Genomic DNA, 16731 nt, shown 5'->3' with positions numbered 1-16731 from the left:
TCTAGAACAGTTAGCACAGGGGTGCAAGGGAGGAAGCTGGCCGGATGAAGAGGTAATGCAGGGACAGTGAGGGGAGGGTTGAAAGCACTGGCAAGGCATTCCACTCGCCCTCAGCCTAAAAGCTGCTACAGTTCTCTGGGGGCACCCTCTTGGTGTGTTAGGTTTCCTTTCCAGTTTCGGGGGAAAGAAGGTGTGGGCTGAGGCAGAGATGGCGGCAGACCACCCCCAACTCCCTCTCAGACTGCTTTTACTGCTGCTTCCGAAAATGGCTGCCCTCCCCCAGATGCCCTTTCTTCTCTGCCTCCCCAGCCACAGGCTCCCCCACCAGGCCTGACATGCTGGTAGGGGAAAAGGGGGAGTGCCCGCCCTAATGGAGCCTTCTCTTCGTCAGAGTGAGGTGACTCCCAGAACCATGAGTCAACCCAGCCACCTGTAACAGGCCCTGTGGGGGCAGGAGTTAGGGCTGTTGTCCCTGTCTACCTGGGGCCTTGAGGCCTCCCCTAACCCATTACAGCCCTCACTCTTGCCAGGACACCCTGTAATCTCTCTGAAGCAGTCAGAGGCAGAAAAGGCAGGCCTTAGCTGTGGCTGCCAGCCCATGACATTGCTAGAAAGACTCCGGTTCTCTGGGCTTTGGCAGGGGTTGGCCAAGTCTCAGATGGGTTAGAGAATGGCTTCTGGCCATTCCCCCTACTAGCTCTAGCTACAGGAAAGTGCCTTTCCCTCTATCCACCACAGAGACATTGATGGAGGGAGATTAGAGTGAAAGAATGAGAGTCCTGTGTTTCTCCCTCATATAAATAACAAATGCCCCTGCACCCAGCAAGTCAGGGACTATCAGAGGAGTGTGGACCTGGCACTGGGCCAGATCCTAAACCTTGAGGCAGGTGAGAGGGAGGGACTGGTAGAGAAGGTACTAAGGAACTGGTGGTTAGTGCCCAATTGTCTCCTAACAGCTAAGGTTTAAAAGCCCCACCTCCAGGATGCTTTTGTTCACTAACACTGATGCTTAGGTGGCACAGGCATGTCTTCACACACAGTTTTGTGTGTAGACACCGGGAAATGACTAAAGGGAACTGTTGCCCTGGTTGGGGGAAGGACGGTGTCACCCCGCCCCGCTAATGAGAGGGTTAGAAACAGCAGTAACCAAAGGCTGTGAGTCATCCTCTAATCTGAATCACACGTGAGGCTTAGCACAGTCTGGGGAGCGGGGGCAGGGAGGCCTGGGGTCTCCAGTGGCTGAGAGGAATTCAGGTACACACACCCTGACTCAGCCTGGCTGGCCAAGGCAGCTGGCTGAAGACCCAGGCCTGTTCCCAGCCCTGGGCCACTGCCCCAGCTGCCCTTAGCCTGGGCACTATGCCTGAAGCATGGCACAGGAGACCACGATGCTCAGGTGACCTCACCCAGTACGCTGATCTTCACCAGCTTCTGTGCGTGGGTCTGTCAGTCCATGGTGCCACCTCACTCAGCAGGGCTCGTGGGAGTCCTCAGTCTGGCCCAAGGACCTGGGTCTTAGAATAGCCCCAAAAAGTGGGCCACAGCCCCCAGCTTCCTGTTGGGAAAACCCAGGAGCTAAGGAAAGAATCACAGAATCCTAGAATGTCAGAGCTGGAAGAGATCATCTAATCCAACCCTTTCATTTTACTGATGGGGAGACAGAGGCCCACAGAACAGGCATGACCTGCTGAAAGTTACACAGTGAGTCATTTAGGGGTTGCAGGATCAGCAGGAACAGGACTGGGGTAGAAGGGAACAGAGGCATCAAGGATCGGCCCTGGTTTCTTTCAGAAACAAGGACACCAGTGCCGGTCCAGTGGCTGTGATGGGAAAGGATTACTACAAGATTCTTGGGATCCCGTCGGGAGCCAATGAGGATGAGATCAAGAAAGCCTATCGGAAGATGGCCTTGAAGTACCACCCAGATAAGAACAAAGAACCCAACGCTGAGGAGAAGTTTAAGGAGATCGCAGAGGCCTATGATGTGCTGAGTGACCCTAAGAAACGGGGCCTGTATGACCAGTATGGGGAGGAAGGTAAGAGGGCAGTGCTCCAGCCTGATACTGGACACCTGTCCTTGTTTGGGGTCCTGGGTGACCCAGTTCTCAAAGCAGGGAACTGGAGACTGAGAAGGAGGTGAGGGAGGCAAGTGTTCCCAGCACTGACATCCAGAGGAAAGAAGAGACCACCCACTACCCAGCCTCAGCTCACCACAGCTCTCCCTGCCTCTCTCTGCCCCTCTCCCTCCTCAAGTTAAGGCCTTAGAAAAGCTAGAGCCAGAGGCCTTCCCCGCCCTTCTTTCCCTCCCAGCCTTATTAGTCCTGCCTGAAGTCCCCGCTTCTTCATTGGCTGATGGGGAAGGTTAGGAAAGGGAGTGTGTGGCTCTCTGAGGACAGCGCATTTACAGTCATCAGCATAAAAGTTTGGCCCTTAAGCAGCCGGGGAATTAACCACTGGAGCTCTGAGCTAGAGATGGTTGTCCCCTTCCCTGCCCCCTTCCTGCCCACTTCAGGCCAGCAGAACAGAGGTAGAGTTTCGACTCCCTGAGGAAGTGGCAGGCATCCAAGCAAGAGTGGAAGGGGAACTGCTGCTGGCACCTTGCCCCCTCCTGGGGTAGCTGGTGGCCACGCACAGGGTGTCAGGAAAGGTCCAAATAAAGCCTCTGAGAGGGCGGCTCCTCCCAGCACATCCCACGGGCATGATGTAGCTGCTAATTCTGGGCCTGCCCCTCAGGGCCGCCTGCCACCCGCCAGCCACAAGCACCTGTCAGGCTATATTAAGAGACATTGTCACATCTGAGGACTCTCCTTTCCAGGAGGAACTGTCCTTCCTCCCCAGTGGCATCCACCTTTCTTCCACATTCTCCTCCTCACTCCCCCTGTTCTAGTCTCAAAATTAGATGGGCTAATGATATATACTGTACCTGATACAAAGCAGGTGCTCAAAAGAATGTTCTTTTCCTTTCCTCCTCCTTGCTTTATGTTCCATGGCCCTGTCCTCTGTACACCCCAGTCCTCCCAACCCCCTCTTCTTATTCTCCATGCCACTAGTTCCTTCCGTTTTTCCCTCCTCACCTACTAGACTTGCCAATTCCCAGACTCACCAGGTATCTTCTGGAATCCCCAATATTCTCTCAGCTAAGAAATGTTTCTCTCTGGGGTAGAGGGATGGGAGGGGTAGTGGTGGGGAAGAGGGAAGCAGTACAGACACCATGCCACCATGTGACCTGTCTAGGAATTGCACTCATTCCTCTGCTCGGCCTCACCTTTGATTAGGAAGAAGGTAGGAGCTGGGAGACCTCCGCTTTCTGCATGACCAAACCTAAGCAAAGGGCAAAGCTCATGCCCTAGGTCCAGGCACCAGTTCTAATGGAGATCTACATCCCAGGAGGGCTCCTGAGGATGCAGCACAACCTTAAGGAGACATCCAGGGCCTGGGAAGGGAGAAGCAGCCTTGGAAATGTGGGTTGTATTTCTGTCTGCCCTGCCCCTTCCCCAGTAGCCAGCTAGAACAGTTGTGCACATAGACTCTGTGTGCAGCCCTCCCTGGGGACAAGTTGTTCCCAGCTTGAATGGGGGGTGGTAGTGGTACAGCAGGAATCCTTGCAGAGAAGTCACCCCCTCCTGTCATCATCAGTCCAACTTCCCTCTCTCACTGAGCTCTGCCAAGCTTCTTGAACTCACCTGGTAATCAGACCCTCAATAAAAGGAAAGAACAGACCTTGAGTCTTAGGGGAAGGGTGAAGAGGCAGCTGTCACAAGTCACTGAATTGCTTGCCACTTGGCCTCTCTAATGAAACCCGAATCTCCTCTTGTGGTCCCAGGAAGTAAGAGGCTAATTTAGGCTCAGGCTTCCACAGCCAATGAAATTCTAGATAAAGCCCTCAAAGAGAAAAGTCCCTTCCCCAAGCCTGGGCCCCACCCCTAAGTCTATATATTCTAGATCATTTCTCAGTGTTAATCCCCTTCCTCCCTCCTTCCCACACAAGCCCCCCAACTACTCCAATCACCACCACTACCATCCCCCTTGAAGACTGCCCCCACAAATCTGAGCCCCTTAGACAGAACCTGACTCGAGAGAGAGTAGCTGGGGTCACCACCTGCAGTGTGCCAGCTCACTCATCCTTTTTGGCAGCTCTGACATTAGGTATGGGGTGTAAGTCTTGGTGTTGTACAACTCCAAGGAGCTCCCTTCCCATTGCAATCTATGTCTGTCCAATGTGTGAATGGCAACCCCTGGAGCTGTGCAACACTGTGAACCCTGAGTGTGGGAACAAAGCATTTGAAAACTTTTTGTAGAGAAATAGCTCCTCTTCTCCAAGCTAATGATCTTTCCTGCTTTTTTGGGGCCCTCCTCATTTCCCATTTGGGCACGAGTCAGAGAAAGAGGAAACCATGCTAGAAGTAGAGTGAGAGTGGGGGCTTCCCTGGTGGCGCAGTGGTTGAGAGTCCGCCTGCCGATGCAGGGGACACAGGTTTGTGCCCTGGTCTGGGAAGATCCCACATGCCGCGGAGCGGCTGGGCCCGTGAGCCATGGCCGCTGAGCCTGTGCGTCCGGAGCCTGTGCTCCGCAACGGGAGAGGCCACAACAGTGAGAGGCCCACATACCGCAAAAAACAAACAAACAAAAAAAAGAAGTAGAGTGAGAGTGGACTTCCTCCTGGACTGTATTGCCACCTTATTTGGGACAGGTCACTTACAGCCCTCTGTATGGTCAAATTCTGTCTGATTGCCTCTTTCCCTGTCTTTGGAGATAAGCAAAGATACGGGAGCCAGGTATGACTTGTAATGTGACCCCAGGCCAGTCATTCAAGGCTCTGTGAGACATCTTTGGGTCACAGGTACATGGAAGAGTTTACAGTGCTGGAAGTCACATCTTACCAGTCTTCTAGTCTTAGCTTTTCAGCTTCTTTGAACCTCAAGATGTGCCTTATTATTAAACATATAATTAAGAGTAGAAATCTTGCCAGAGATTTTTCTTACTCTATTAGGCCAGCCCTCTCTGTGGGAGTTAAAGCTTGCTTCTTCCTCTAGGCCCATGAACTAGGAGCTAGAGGGCAGGGGGAGGAGAGTGGGGTGGGGCAGAGACCAGCCATACTGCCCCTAACTTCTCCTCCCTCCAGGCCTGAAGAGCGGCGGCGGTTCATCAGGGGGCTCCAGTGGCTCCTTTCACTACACCTTTCATGGGGACCCCCACGCCACATTTGCCTCCTTCTTCGGCGGCTCCAACCCCTTCGATATCTTCTTTGCCAGCACTCGCTCCACTCGTCCCTTCAGTGGCTTTGACCCAGATGACATGGACGTGGATGAAGATGAGGACCCATTTGGCTCCTTTGGCCGCTTTGGGTTCAATGGGCTGAGTAGGGGTCCAAGGCGAGCCCCAGAACCACTGTACTCTCGGCGCAAGGTGCAGGACCCACCTGTGGTGCATGAGCTGAGGGTGTCCCTGGAGGAAATCTACCACGGCTCCACCAAACGCATGAAGATCACAAGGCGGCGCCTCAACCCTGATGGGCGAACTGTACGCACCGAGGACAAGATCCTGCACATTGTCATCAAGCGTGGCTGGAAGGAAGGCACCAAGATCACCTTCCCCAAAGAGGGCGATGCCACACCTGACAACATCCCCGCTGACATCGTCTTTGTGCTCAAAGACAAGCCCCATGCACACTTCCGCCGAGATGGCACCAACGTGCTCTACAGTGCCCTGATCAGCCTCAAGGAGGTGGGGCCTGGACCAGATTGTGTGTGGTTTTATCGGGTGGGGGGTGGGGGTGACGGAGACATTCTTTCCCCACTCTCTCTTTTCTTCCCCTCCCAATCACTCTACCCTACCTTTTCCTCACTTTCTGTCTCATTTTCCCCAGGCACTGTGTGGCTGTACCGTGAACATTCCCACCATTGATGGCCGAGTGATCCCTTTGCCCTGCAATGATGTCATCAAGCCAGGCACCGTGAAGAGACTCCGTGGGGAGGGCCTTCCCTTCCCCAAGGTGCCCACCCAGCGGGGAGACCTCATTGTCGAGTTCAAAGTTCGCTTCCCAGATAGATTAACACCACAGACAAGACAGATCCTTAAGCAGCACTTACCATGCTCCTAGGCCCTGCCCCAGCCAGCCCAGAGCCTTCCACAGCAATAGCCCCACACTCACCCCACCCATTGTGCACCCAGCTTGATGTCCACTGGACACTAGCAACTCTTTCTAAATGCAAAAAACAAAACAAACAAAAAAAACTCACTGGTTTTCAGGGAAAATGTTCCTGTCCCTGACCCCTTTCAGAGCTGGGCTGCCTTGGGGGAGTGGGAGGGAGGTGGGGAGAGCTAGCCCAGGCCAGGGGTTAATTTTCATGTCACAAGCTTTGAATCCAGTTCCCACTCCAGTGGCTGGAGAGTGACCTGAGTGCTACTTGAAGATATAGAGATTCCTTGTCCACGCCTGTAAATAGCATGTCCTCCTTCCCCTCTCAGCTTTGCTAATACCTCTCCTTTCCCTTCCCTTCAGCTTCCTCCTACTGGGGGAGGAAGAGGATAAAAAGGACACTGCTTTCCCACCCCAGTCCCACCCCCAAGTCCACAGTGTCCAAGGCTATCACACACATATTCATGCACACAAAGCACACACCTAGAGCTGTGTGTGCCTCTCCAGGGTTGAGATAGGAAGGGAAGGTCCATAACCCATGAACCGGGCCATTGAGCACGAGACACTTTTCATTTGGGAAAGGGAGGTGAAGGGGCCCTCAGCAGCCTCCCTGACAGCTCCCCTGCCCAGACTCTGCAGAGCTGGAAGTACTGTCCTCCCTGCTGCTCTTAAGAGTGTGCAAGGGTAGAGGAAGGGGAGGGGGCTGCTGTATTAAGTCTAAGAGGTGGAGGGCAGGGTCTGTCTCCTAGCCTTCATCAGGAAGGGAAAGGGCTTTGGGTCAGGTGGCAGCTATTCCCCACCAAGAGATTCAGGGTCACAGGTTTCTCCCCACACCTCTGAACTCAGGGCCTAGCCACCCCTAAACTCCCAAATCCCATTTCTGTGATATATGAAGCTACTTATTTCTTACCCTTCATGAAGGCTGCGGGGGAATTTCTAGCCCTCTGACGCCTGTGTGACCCCACCTCACTCCCATAATTGTGTAAAGATCAAATAGTGAAGGAGCTAGGGTAAGACTGCTTCAGCCATGTTCTGGGGTGGGGTTTTTAGGCTTTCTCACTTTGACAAGCCCCTGAATGTTTTTATAGTAGTTTTTTTGTATTTTTTTGTAATGACAGTATTATGGAAAAAATAAAGTATTTTAAAACTATGGAATCTGAGCAGGAGCAACGAACCTGTGATAGGGGTGGATGTGCACTGACAGCCTCCCTCCTGAGCCCCGCTCACCTTTGAGAAGCCCAAGCAGCCCTCGATATAAGGTGAAGCTGACTCCTTCCTTCCTCTAAGCCCAGATTCCCAGAATTTCCAAAATGTACACCCAAAACACAGCAAAGACAGAAGATATCACTCAGCTATTAGAGGAAGCAAAAAATATTTGGAAAGAATAAATATCCTGGGTTATGAGAAATAGAGACTATCCTCTAAGGATGTGCTAGCATGAGAATCAATAGATTTTTCTCTACATGGACTGGAATTTTCCTTTAAGAGAAATTTTCCTCCTAGGAGGGATGGAGGAGGACTTTCTGGCTGACTAGAAGAGACACATTCCCAAAGACAGAGCCTGAGGCAAGTGGAGAGGGCGGCTGGAGGTACCTGCATCCTTGGCCCATGCTTAGCAGGGCCTGGCTGAAGACACAGGATTCCTGTGAGGCCTGAACACTGTTACTGATACTTAAGTCTAAATTGTCCAGGGATGTCTGTCCAGGTCTTTGAATTGACTGTCCCTGCTGAGACACTGGTCCTCAGGGCCTGTGTGTTGACTGCATGATGCCCTTGTCACTTTCCTTGGATCTGGGTAGGGAGGAGCCCTGAAGTCGCAGGAATGCTCATCTGCAGGCTCTGCCTGGGCCTGGACTTTCTCCTGGTGCTGACTTTCCTCCCAGATTCTTTTCCAGGATCAGGCCCATGACAGCCATGCCCTACTGAACTTCAGTGTCCCCAGTGCTATGAAGACAACTCTGCCTTCACCTGTACCTGGGCTCCACATAGAGGCTGACAAGGTCTAGGCTTTTAACAGGGATCTTCCTGCCCTTGTTTTTTATCCTGGGACAACACCAATGAAAAAAGCTCATTCTTTTATTCAGAGTATTTTTGGGTGGAGCCTGTTCCTTCCAGTGCAGAAACCAAGGGGTTTCTGTTCAAAAGGATGTCTGCTAATCCCCCAGCCTGGGCAGGGAGATCCCTAATCCTTCATCCTCTACTCAATGTTTTCCTATTCCAGGTCTCCTAGGGTTGTCGCTCTCTTCACCCAGGGCTAAATTCTTACCCTAGCTCTTTCCTGAGGCCTGAAGCTTTGGGATCTAGGCATGCTGGGCCAAACTGCTCCCTCTGACCTCCCTGTGGATGCGGAGGATCTGGGATCTGGGAAATTATCATGTCCCCACTGAGTACTTTCTGGGGATAGACTATGAGACCTTAGAGGCCAGGGGCACTTCAATGAGAAAGCCCTGAAGTTGGCCTTGCAGCTCTGCCTACAATCTGAGCCTTATCATTCTTGGAGATTACATGCGGGATTTGTGGTCCTTTAATACCTATGTAACCTTAAACACACACACACACACACACCCCTGTATAAAAATCAAGATAGTAAAGAAACTGGGGGAAAGTCTGGTTCAGCCAGGTCCTGGGGAATGGGATCTTTATTGGGTTATCTCACTTTGAACAAGCCCCTGAATCCTTTTATAGTAGTTGTGTGTGTGTCAGGGGGTAATTTTGTGTGACAGTACTATGACAATCATTTGTTCATTTATATAATAACTATGATCGGTCTGTCCCTCATCCTGCCTCGGGGTTTCTTTCAAACAGCTAAGCAACCTCGGCTTAGCCATCCCTCAAACAAACCAAATCAACTGCACAGTTGGGTGGCTGAGAGAGAAGGGTGGACTGAGGAATGGGCCATGATTGAGTCTCTATAAAACTAAACAGTTTTATGGATTCAAGGAGCTTGAGAGGTAAGCTCTACCTCTACCATACCCCAAACCATATAATCTGGGCTTACTAATGCTTGTCTAATGCCTAGATCAAGGAAGGAAAGCTTCCAAGAGGTATTCAGGCAGTGTTCTTGACTCACTGAGTAAACCAAATATCCAGTTTCCAAGTGGCTATAGGACTTTCCAGGAGGGGGACTCTAGAGTATACTTGGCACCAAGCCATGAACAATACATATCTATAGGGATCACATTCTAACAGGTCTGCCCCAGCTTCTTGCCCAAGTAAACCTTCAGGACATTTTCCAGTTGCTTCTAGTCTAGGTTCTCTTTTAAACACATTGATAGGTCATTTCCTGGTCCATTCCCTGAGTGACTCAAGTCACTTTTTATCTCCTTTGAAGAATGGTCCCTCAAAACCTTCACTAGGTTGCTTTCTGAATTTCTTGACAGGTTAAATTTGGGGCCTTTTCTCAGGCTATGCCTCAGGTTCTTCCCTAGGTCATTCTCTAACTGGAACTTTGCTGGGTCCCTCACATAGAAAATTCCTAGGTGCCCAATCCAATCATTCTTAGATCATCGCTGACTTGGCCCATAAACACAGAGGGCTGTGAAAGTCTATGAGCATTCCTTCTCTGAGATTTGTCTGTTAGTTGCCCTGAGGCCACATCAGTGCCAGAAACTCTTGGATCCTGCAGGCCAGGACCCACTAGTGTTCATGGAACTCTTTCAAAGGTGGTGTTTTAGTTGGTTCCAAATATTATTTATAGGAAATTCTCTAAGAAAAATGGAAACTGGAACATAGGGCTGGGAGCCTAGGCTATACTAAAAGAAGTTAAAATCTACAAATTTTCAGTCTGCTTCTATAACAGGTATTATTTCATTTGGAGTGAGAGACTGTACCTCACACTGGGTCCTAGGAAAGGTTACTCCAAAGGCCCTAATCTTGGGTGGAGAAGAAAGTAGTAAGAATGGGAGCAAGGACTGAAGGTGGGCCTTAGGTAGGGGCTGGGCATGAAACAGGGTTCAGGGCTGGGGAAGCAGTGGGGAATATTTAGCCTGCATTTAAATTAGAGGGGATGAAGGAACAGGCATTAGAAATTCAAAGGGAGACTCAAAGGGAGACTCAAAGGGAGACTCCAGTGGGGAGCAACCACCAGAAATCAGGACAGCAGCTACAAGGGACTCATTGAGCAGAGAGGGGAGACCCTAGAAAAGCTGGCTCCATTTATGCTTCAAATGGTCCTCCCAGGTTTGAGGATGTGGGAGCTGCTGAAGACTGTGCAGTTGATTTGGTTTGTCATCAGTGTTCCACAGTGGTTGGGAGCTTGCGTGTCCTGCTTGTCAGCAAATGACTCTAAAATAGTCCCAGATATCCTCTCAGCAAAGACTGGGTAACTCATTGGTTCTAATGATTTAACAAAACCTCTATTCAATAGTTAACTGACCACTAAGCTAATCAAGCAGAGACTTAGTGTCTACACACAACAAAGAATATAGACCTTACAGAATTAGTTCAGGAAAGTCAATATGCAAACAACAAAACAGCTATAACAACAAACTCTGGAGAGAATATGACTTCTAGAGTTGCCATGTTATATCATTTAAAATGTCCAATTTTCAATAAAAACTACAAAACATGCAAAGAAACAAAAAAATATGGCCCATACATATACGCAGGAGAAAAAACAACAGTCAATAGAAAGTGACCCTGGGAATTCCCTGGCGATCCAGGGGTTAGGACTCTGTGCTCTCAGTGCTGAGGGCCTGGGTTCGATCCCTGGTCAGGGAACTAAAAATCCCACAACGTGAAAAAAAAAAAAAAAAAATCCCACAACGTGCATGGTGAAGCCAATAAATAAATAAATAAATAATAAAAATAAATTAAAATTGACCTTGAGGAAATCCAGATACTGGACTTACTAGACAAAGACTTTAAATCAGCCATTCAAAATATGTTCAAAGAAGTAAAGAAAACTATGTTTTAGAAAAAACTGGAAAGTATGAAAACAATGGCTCACCAAATAGAGATTATAAATAGGAGATAGGAATTACTTTTTAAACATAACCAAATAGGAACTCTGAAGTTGAAAAGTACAATAACTGAAATGAAACTTTCAATAGGAGCTCAAAGACAGATCTGAACAGGTAAAAGAAAAATCAGTGATTTTGAAGATAAGTCAATTGAGATTATCTAATGTGAGGAACAGAAAGAAAAAGTAATGAAGAAAAATTAACAGAGCCTAGAAGACCTGTGGGACAACATCAAGTATACAACATACAAATAATGGGAGTGTCAGAAAGAGAGGAGAGAAAGAAAGGGGCATAAATAATACCCAGAAAAATAATGGCCAAAACTTTCCAAGTTGAATGAAAGACTAGTCTACACATCCAAGAAGCTTAACAAGTTCTAGGTATGATAAACACAAAGAGATCCACAATTAGACACATCATAATCAAGCTATCAGAAGACAAGACAGAGACAATCCTGAAAGAGGCAAGAGAAAAGTAACTCATCACGCACAAGGGATCCTCAATAAGATTAGCAGCTTATTTCTCATCAGAGGCTATGAAGGCCAGAAGGCATTGGATGGCATACTCAAAGGTCTGAAAGAAAAATTCTATAATCACCGAAACTATCCACAAATATGGAGGAAGAATTAAGACCAGATAAACAAAAACTGAAAACCCATTGCTAGCAATTCAGCTCTACAAAAAATACTAGTGGAGTCCTTCAGGCTGGAAAAAAAAAAAAGGAAATTAGACCAGTAACTCAAATCCACATGAAAAAAATAAATAGCACTGGCAAAGGTACCTACAGAGGAAAATATAAAAGAGAGTATAAATGTATATTTGTTTGTAACTCTTTTCTTCTCCCATCTGATTTAAATAATACCTTCATAAAGCAATAAATCTGTGTTGCTGGACATACAATGTATAAAGATATAATTTGTACGCCCATAAAAGTACAAAGTAGGGGGAGGAAAATGGAGCTGTATAGGAGCAAAATTTTTATATACTATAGAAATTGAATTGGTATTAGTCCAAACTAAATTGTCATAAATTAAGATTTATTAAGATAAAATAAGATACAGATAAGATTTATCAGGCTAAATTAGCAAGATAAATTATGATAATTATAATCCCCAAGACAATAAATTATGATAATTATAATCCCCAAGGCAATCACTAAGAAAATAACTCAAAAATATAGTAAAAGAAATGACAATGTAATTAAAATAGCATACCAGGGCTTCCCTGGTGGCGCAGTGGTTGGGAGTCCGCCTGCTAATGCAGGGGACACGGGTTCGAGCCCTGGTCTGGGAAGATCCCACATGCCGCGGAGCAACTAGGCCCGTGAGCCAGAACTACTGAGCCTGCGCGTCTGGAGCCTGTGCTCCGCAACAGGAGAGGCCGCGATAGTGAGAGGCCCGCGCGCCGCGATGAAGAGTGGCCCCCGCTTGCCACAACTAGAGAAAGCCCTCGCACAGAAACGAAGACCCAACACAGCAAAAATAAAAAAAAATAAAAAAAAAATAAGTAAATAAATAAATAAATAAATAATCTCTCTTTCCTTTAAAAAAAAAAAAAGAAAAAAAAATGTCATGAAGAACCTAGGGGTAAGACAGGAATAAAGACACAGACCTACTGGAGAACGGACTTGAGGATATGGGGAGGGGGAAGGGTGAGCTGTGACAGGGTGAGAGAGAGGCATGGATATATATACACTAACAAGTGTAAGGTAGATAGCTAGTGGGAAGCAGCTGCATGGCACAGGGATAACGGCTCAGTGCTTTGTGACCGCCTGGAGGGGTGGGATGGGGAGGGTGGGAGGGAGGGAGACGCAAGAGGGAAGAGATATGGGAACATATGTATATGTATAACTGATGCACTTTGTTATAAAGCAGAAACTAACACACCATTGTAAAGCAATTATACCCCAATAAAGATGTTAAAAAAAAATTAACTCAAAATGCATCAAAGACCTAAACTTAAGAACTAGAACTATAGCACTCTGGGGAGAAAACACTGGGAAAAAACTTTATGACAATGCATTTTGGAACAGTTTCCTGGGTACGGCACCAGAAGCACAGGCAACAAGAGAAAAATATAGATAAATTAGACTTCATAAAGTTCAACACTTCTATGCATCAAAGGACACTACCAAGAAAGTGAAAAGACAACCTACAGAATGGGAGAAAATATTTGCAAGTTATATATCTTATAAGATATTAATATCCAGAACATATAAACAACTCAACAACAAAAAAGCAAACAATCCAAATCAAAGATAAAAGGACTTGACATTTCTCCAAAGAAGATATACAAATAGCCAATAAGCACATGAAAAGATGCTCAACTTCATTAGTCATGAGGGAAATGCAAATCAAAACCACAATGACATTCCACTTCCACCAAGTAGGATAATAAATTTTAAATAACAGAAAATAAGTGTTCACAAGGATATAGAGAAATAGGAACACTTGTGCATTGCTGGTGGGAATGTAAAAATAGTGCAGCCACTAAGGAAAACAATTTGGTGGCTCCTTAAAAAATTAAACATAGAACTTTCATATAACCCAGCAATTCTACTCCTAGGTATACATCCAAAAAAATTGAAAGCTGGAATTTGAACATATATTTGTACACCGATGTTCATAGCGGCATTAGTCACAATAGCCCAAAACTGAAAACAACCCACGTGTTCATCAACAGATGAATGAATAAACAAAATATAGTACATATATACAATGGAATATAAGTCAGCCAAAAAAAAAGAAATGAAATTTTTTATATATGCTACAATATGGGTGAATCTTAAAAACATGTGAAATTAACTAGACACAGAAGGACAAATTTTGTATGAATCCACTTATATAAAGTACCTGGAGTAGGAAAATTCATAGGGACAGAAAGTAAAATAGAGGTTACCAGAAGCTGGGGTTGTGGGAGGGGGAAGGAGAGGGAGTTATTATTTAATGGGTACAGAGTTTATGTTGGCGATGATGAAAAAGTTTTAGGAGCAGATAGTGGTGATTATTACACAACATTGTGAGTGTATCTAATGCCTGAATCTGAATTGTACACTTACGAATGAGAAATATTATGTGTATTTTATCACAATAAAAAACAATGAAGTCTACATCTAAAACTAATACAATGTTATGTGTCAATTATATCTCAATAAAATTAATTAATGATTTAAAAGAAACAACAATAACATCAAAATGGATCAAAGACTTAAATATAAGAGCTAAAACCATAAAACTCTTAGAAGAAAACACAGAAGTAGATCTTCATGATCTTGGATTTGGCAACAGATTCTTAGATATGACACCAAATATGTGAGCAACAAAAGGAAAAACAGAAAAATTGGATTTCATCAAAATTAAAAACTTTTGTGTGTCAAAGGACACTATCAAGAGAGTGAAAAGATAAGCCATAGAATGGGATAAAGTATTTGCAAATCATACATTTATAAGGGTTTAGTATCCAGAATACATAAAATACTCTTATAACTCAATAACAAAAAGACAATCTACCCAATTTTAAGACAGGCAAAAGACATGAATAGAAATTTTGCCAGACTACAAGATACTTAAATGCCCAACAAACACATGAGAAGATGTCAATGCCATTGGTCATGAGGGAACCCTTGTACATTGCTGAGAAATGTAAAATGGTGCAGTCACCTAGAAAATAATTTTATGGTTCCTCAAAAAGTTAAACATAGAATTATCATATGACCCAACAATCTCACTCCAAGGTACATACCCAAGAGAAATGAAAACATATATTTCCACAAAAACTTACACACAAATGTTTATAATAGCATTATTCATAATAACCAAAAGATGGAAATAACTCATATGTCCACCAACTGACAAATGGAAAAAACAAAATGTGGTATATCGATACAATGGAATATTATTCAGCCATAAAAAGGAATGAAGTACTAGTACATGCTACAACAAGGATAAACTTTCAAAATCCTATGTTATGTGAAAGAAGCTAGACACAAAATTTCAATTATATTATATATTCCATTTATATGAGATATCCAGAACAGGCACATCTATAGAGACAGAAAATAGATTAGTGATTGCCAGGGGCTGGGAGAAGGGAGGAATGAGGAGTGTGTTAATGGGCATACCTCTTGGTGAAATGATGAAAGTATTTTGGAATTAGATAGTGGTGATGATTGCACAACCTTGAGAACATCCTAAAAACTATGAATCGTTCACTTCATAGGGGTGAATTCTTTGGTATGGGAATTATATCTCAATTTTTAGAAACAATATTTTTTAAAATGAATAAGAGAGATCCATGCATAAGAGGTTGATATCCTGAGAAAAGGTGGAGTTAAGTGAGATGAAGTAGTCCAGACACAAAGTCTAGCTAGAGAATAGGATCTGAGTGTGCTCTGAAGGAAGAGGGGAAAAGGTAAGTGTTAGAGATGGAGGACAATCCAATAAGAAAGTGGGAATCAGTGGCAAAAAGGGCAGTGGCCAAAAGGTGGTGAGAGTAATAAAAAAGACTGGTTATAAAGAGAGGCTCAGTCTTGAGAGTTTGGGGGGAGGTAGGGTCTAGCAGCAGAGATCCTGGAACAAAGATAAAAGTTAGAGACGGGGTCCGGGCTTCCCTGGTGGCACAGTGGTTAAGAATCCGCCTGCCCATGCAGGGGACACGGGTTCGAGCCCTGGTCCGGGAAGATCCCACGTGCCGCGGAGCAACTAAGCCCATGCGTCACAACTACTGAGCCTGTGCTCTAGAGCCTGCGAGCCACAACTACTGAGCCCGCATGCCACAACTACTTAAGCCCGCGTGCCTAGAGCCCGTGTTCTGCAGCAAGAGAAGCCACCGCGATGAGAAGCCCGTGCACCACAACAAAGAGTAGCCTCCACTCGCCTCGACTAGAGAAAGCCCGCGCACAGCAACAAAGATCCAACACAGCCAAAAATAAAAATAAACAAAATAAATAAATTTGGGCTTCCCTGGTGGCACAGTGGTTGAGAGTCCACCTGCCGATGCAGGGGACACGGGTTCGCGCCCCAGTCAGGGAGGATCCCACATGCCGCGGAGCGGCTGGGCGCGTGTGCCATGGCCACTGGGCCTGCGCGTCCGGAGCCTGTGCTCCGCAACGGGAGAAGCCACGGCAGTGAGAAGCCCGCGTACCGCAAAAAAATAAAAAATAAAAATAAATAAATAAATTTATTTTTAAAAAAAGAAAGTTAGAGGTGTGACTACACCTCTAAGAAGGTTAAGTGAATAAAAAGGCAAGGAGGGCACCCAGTGGCAAAGCTCTACAGATGGAGGAGATAAAACTATCAGTGGATGAGAAAAATAAGTCAGTGAAAATATGGGGGCAAATGGCAGAGTGACCTCTCATGGCAGAAAGAAGGCCAGTGATGTGAATGAAAAGAGTGATGTAGGCCTGGGGCCCACTGGGGTGTTGGGGTACAATTAAAGGAAGGGAGACAATGAACTAAGATGAGTACAGCGTGGGAAGATGGGTCTCTGTAGGTTCTCAGGCTAACAGAGGGATAAATAGGACAGTGTCAGAGAGGTCACTCAGAGGGGCTCTTAATTCCTTTTCTAGAGGGGCTGGAGAGAGTGGGGAGGACAGAGAGTGGGTGGCTCAGGCAAAGAACCTATGGGACACAG

At 46.3% G+C, this 16731-nt stretch overlaps 1 protein-coding gene across 2 annotated transcripts; it reads left to right on the top strand.

The window, feature by feature from the left end:
* Positions 1 to 1446: 1446 nt before the first annotated feature.
* On the top strand, positions 1447 to 7289 carry LOC309823615 (dnaJ homolog subfamily B member 5). 2 transcript variants are annotated; one of them, XM_082656063.1, is made up of 4 exons: positions 1447 to 1701; positions 1792 to 2036; positions 5123 to 5724; positions 5867 to 7289. In XM_082656063.1, the coding sequence occupies exons 2-4, from the start codon at positions 1826 to 1828 to the stop codon at positions 6098 to 6100; spliced, it is 1047 nt and encodes a 348-aa protein (XP_082512189.1). In that variant the 5' UTR covers positions 1447 to 1701; positions 1792 to 1825; the 3' UTR covers positions 6101 to 7289. The 2 variants fall into 2 exon arrangements, with proteins under 2 accessions (XP_082512189.1, XP_082512188.1); XM_082656062.1 differs by having other exon boundaries at positions 1447 to 2036.
* The last annotated feature ends 9442 nt before the right edge of the window (positions 7290 to 16731 follow it).

The sequence above is a fragment of the Grampus griseus genome (assembly GCF_964374135.1).
Source record: "Grampus griseus genome assembly, chromosome: 6".
In the NCBI taxonomy this organism is placed as follows: domain Eukaryota; kingdom Metazoa; phylum Chordata; class Mammalia; order Artiodactyla; family Delphinidae; genus Grampus; species Grampus griseus.
Note: the sequence above shows the minus strand (reverse complement) of the source record. Positions and strands in the feature narration are given on the sequence as shown.

What these genes read in the sequence shown, in the direction of transcription:
- LOC309823615 (XM_082656063.1), top strand. Translation starts at nt 1,826, where the DNA reads ATGGGAAAGGATTACTACAAGATTCTTGGGATCCCGTCGGGAGCCAAT. An exon ending in TGACCAGTATGGGGAGGAAG is followed by an intron (nt 2,037 to 5,122) that starts GTAAGAGGGCAG and finishes TCCTCCCTCCAG; the next exon opens with GCCTGAAGAGCGGCGGCGGT. An exon ending in CCCTGATCAGCCTCAAGGAG is followed by an intron (nt 5,725 to 5,866) that starts GTGGGGCCTGGA and finishes CATTTTCCCCAG; the next exon opens with GCACTGTGTGGCTGTACCGT.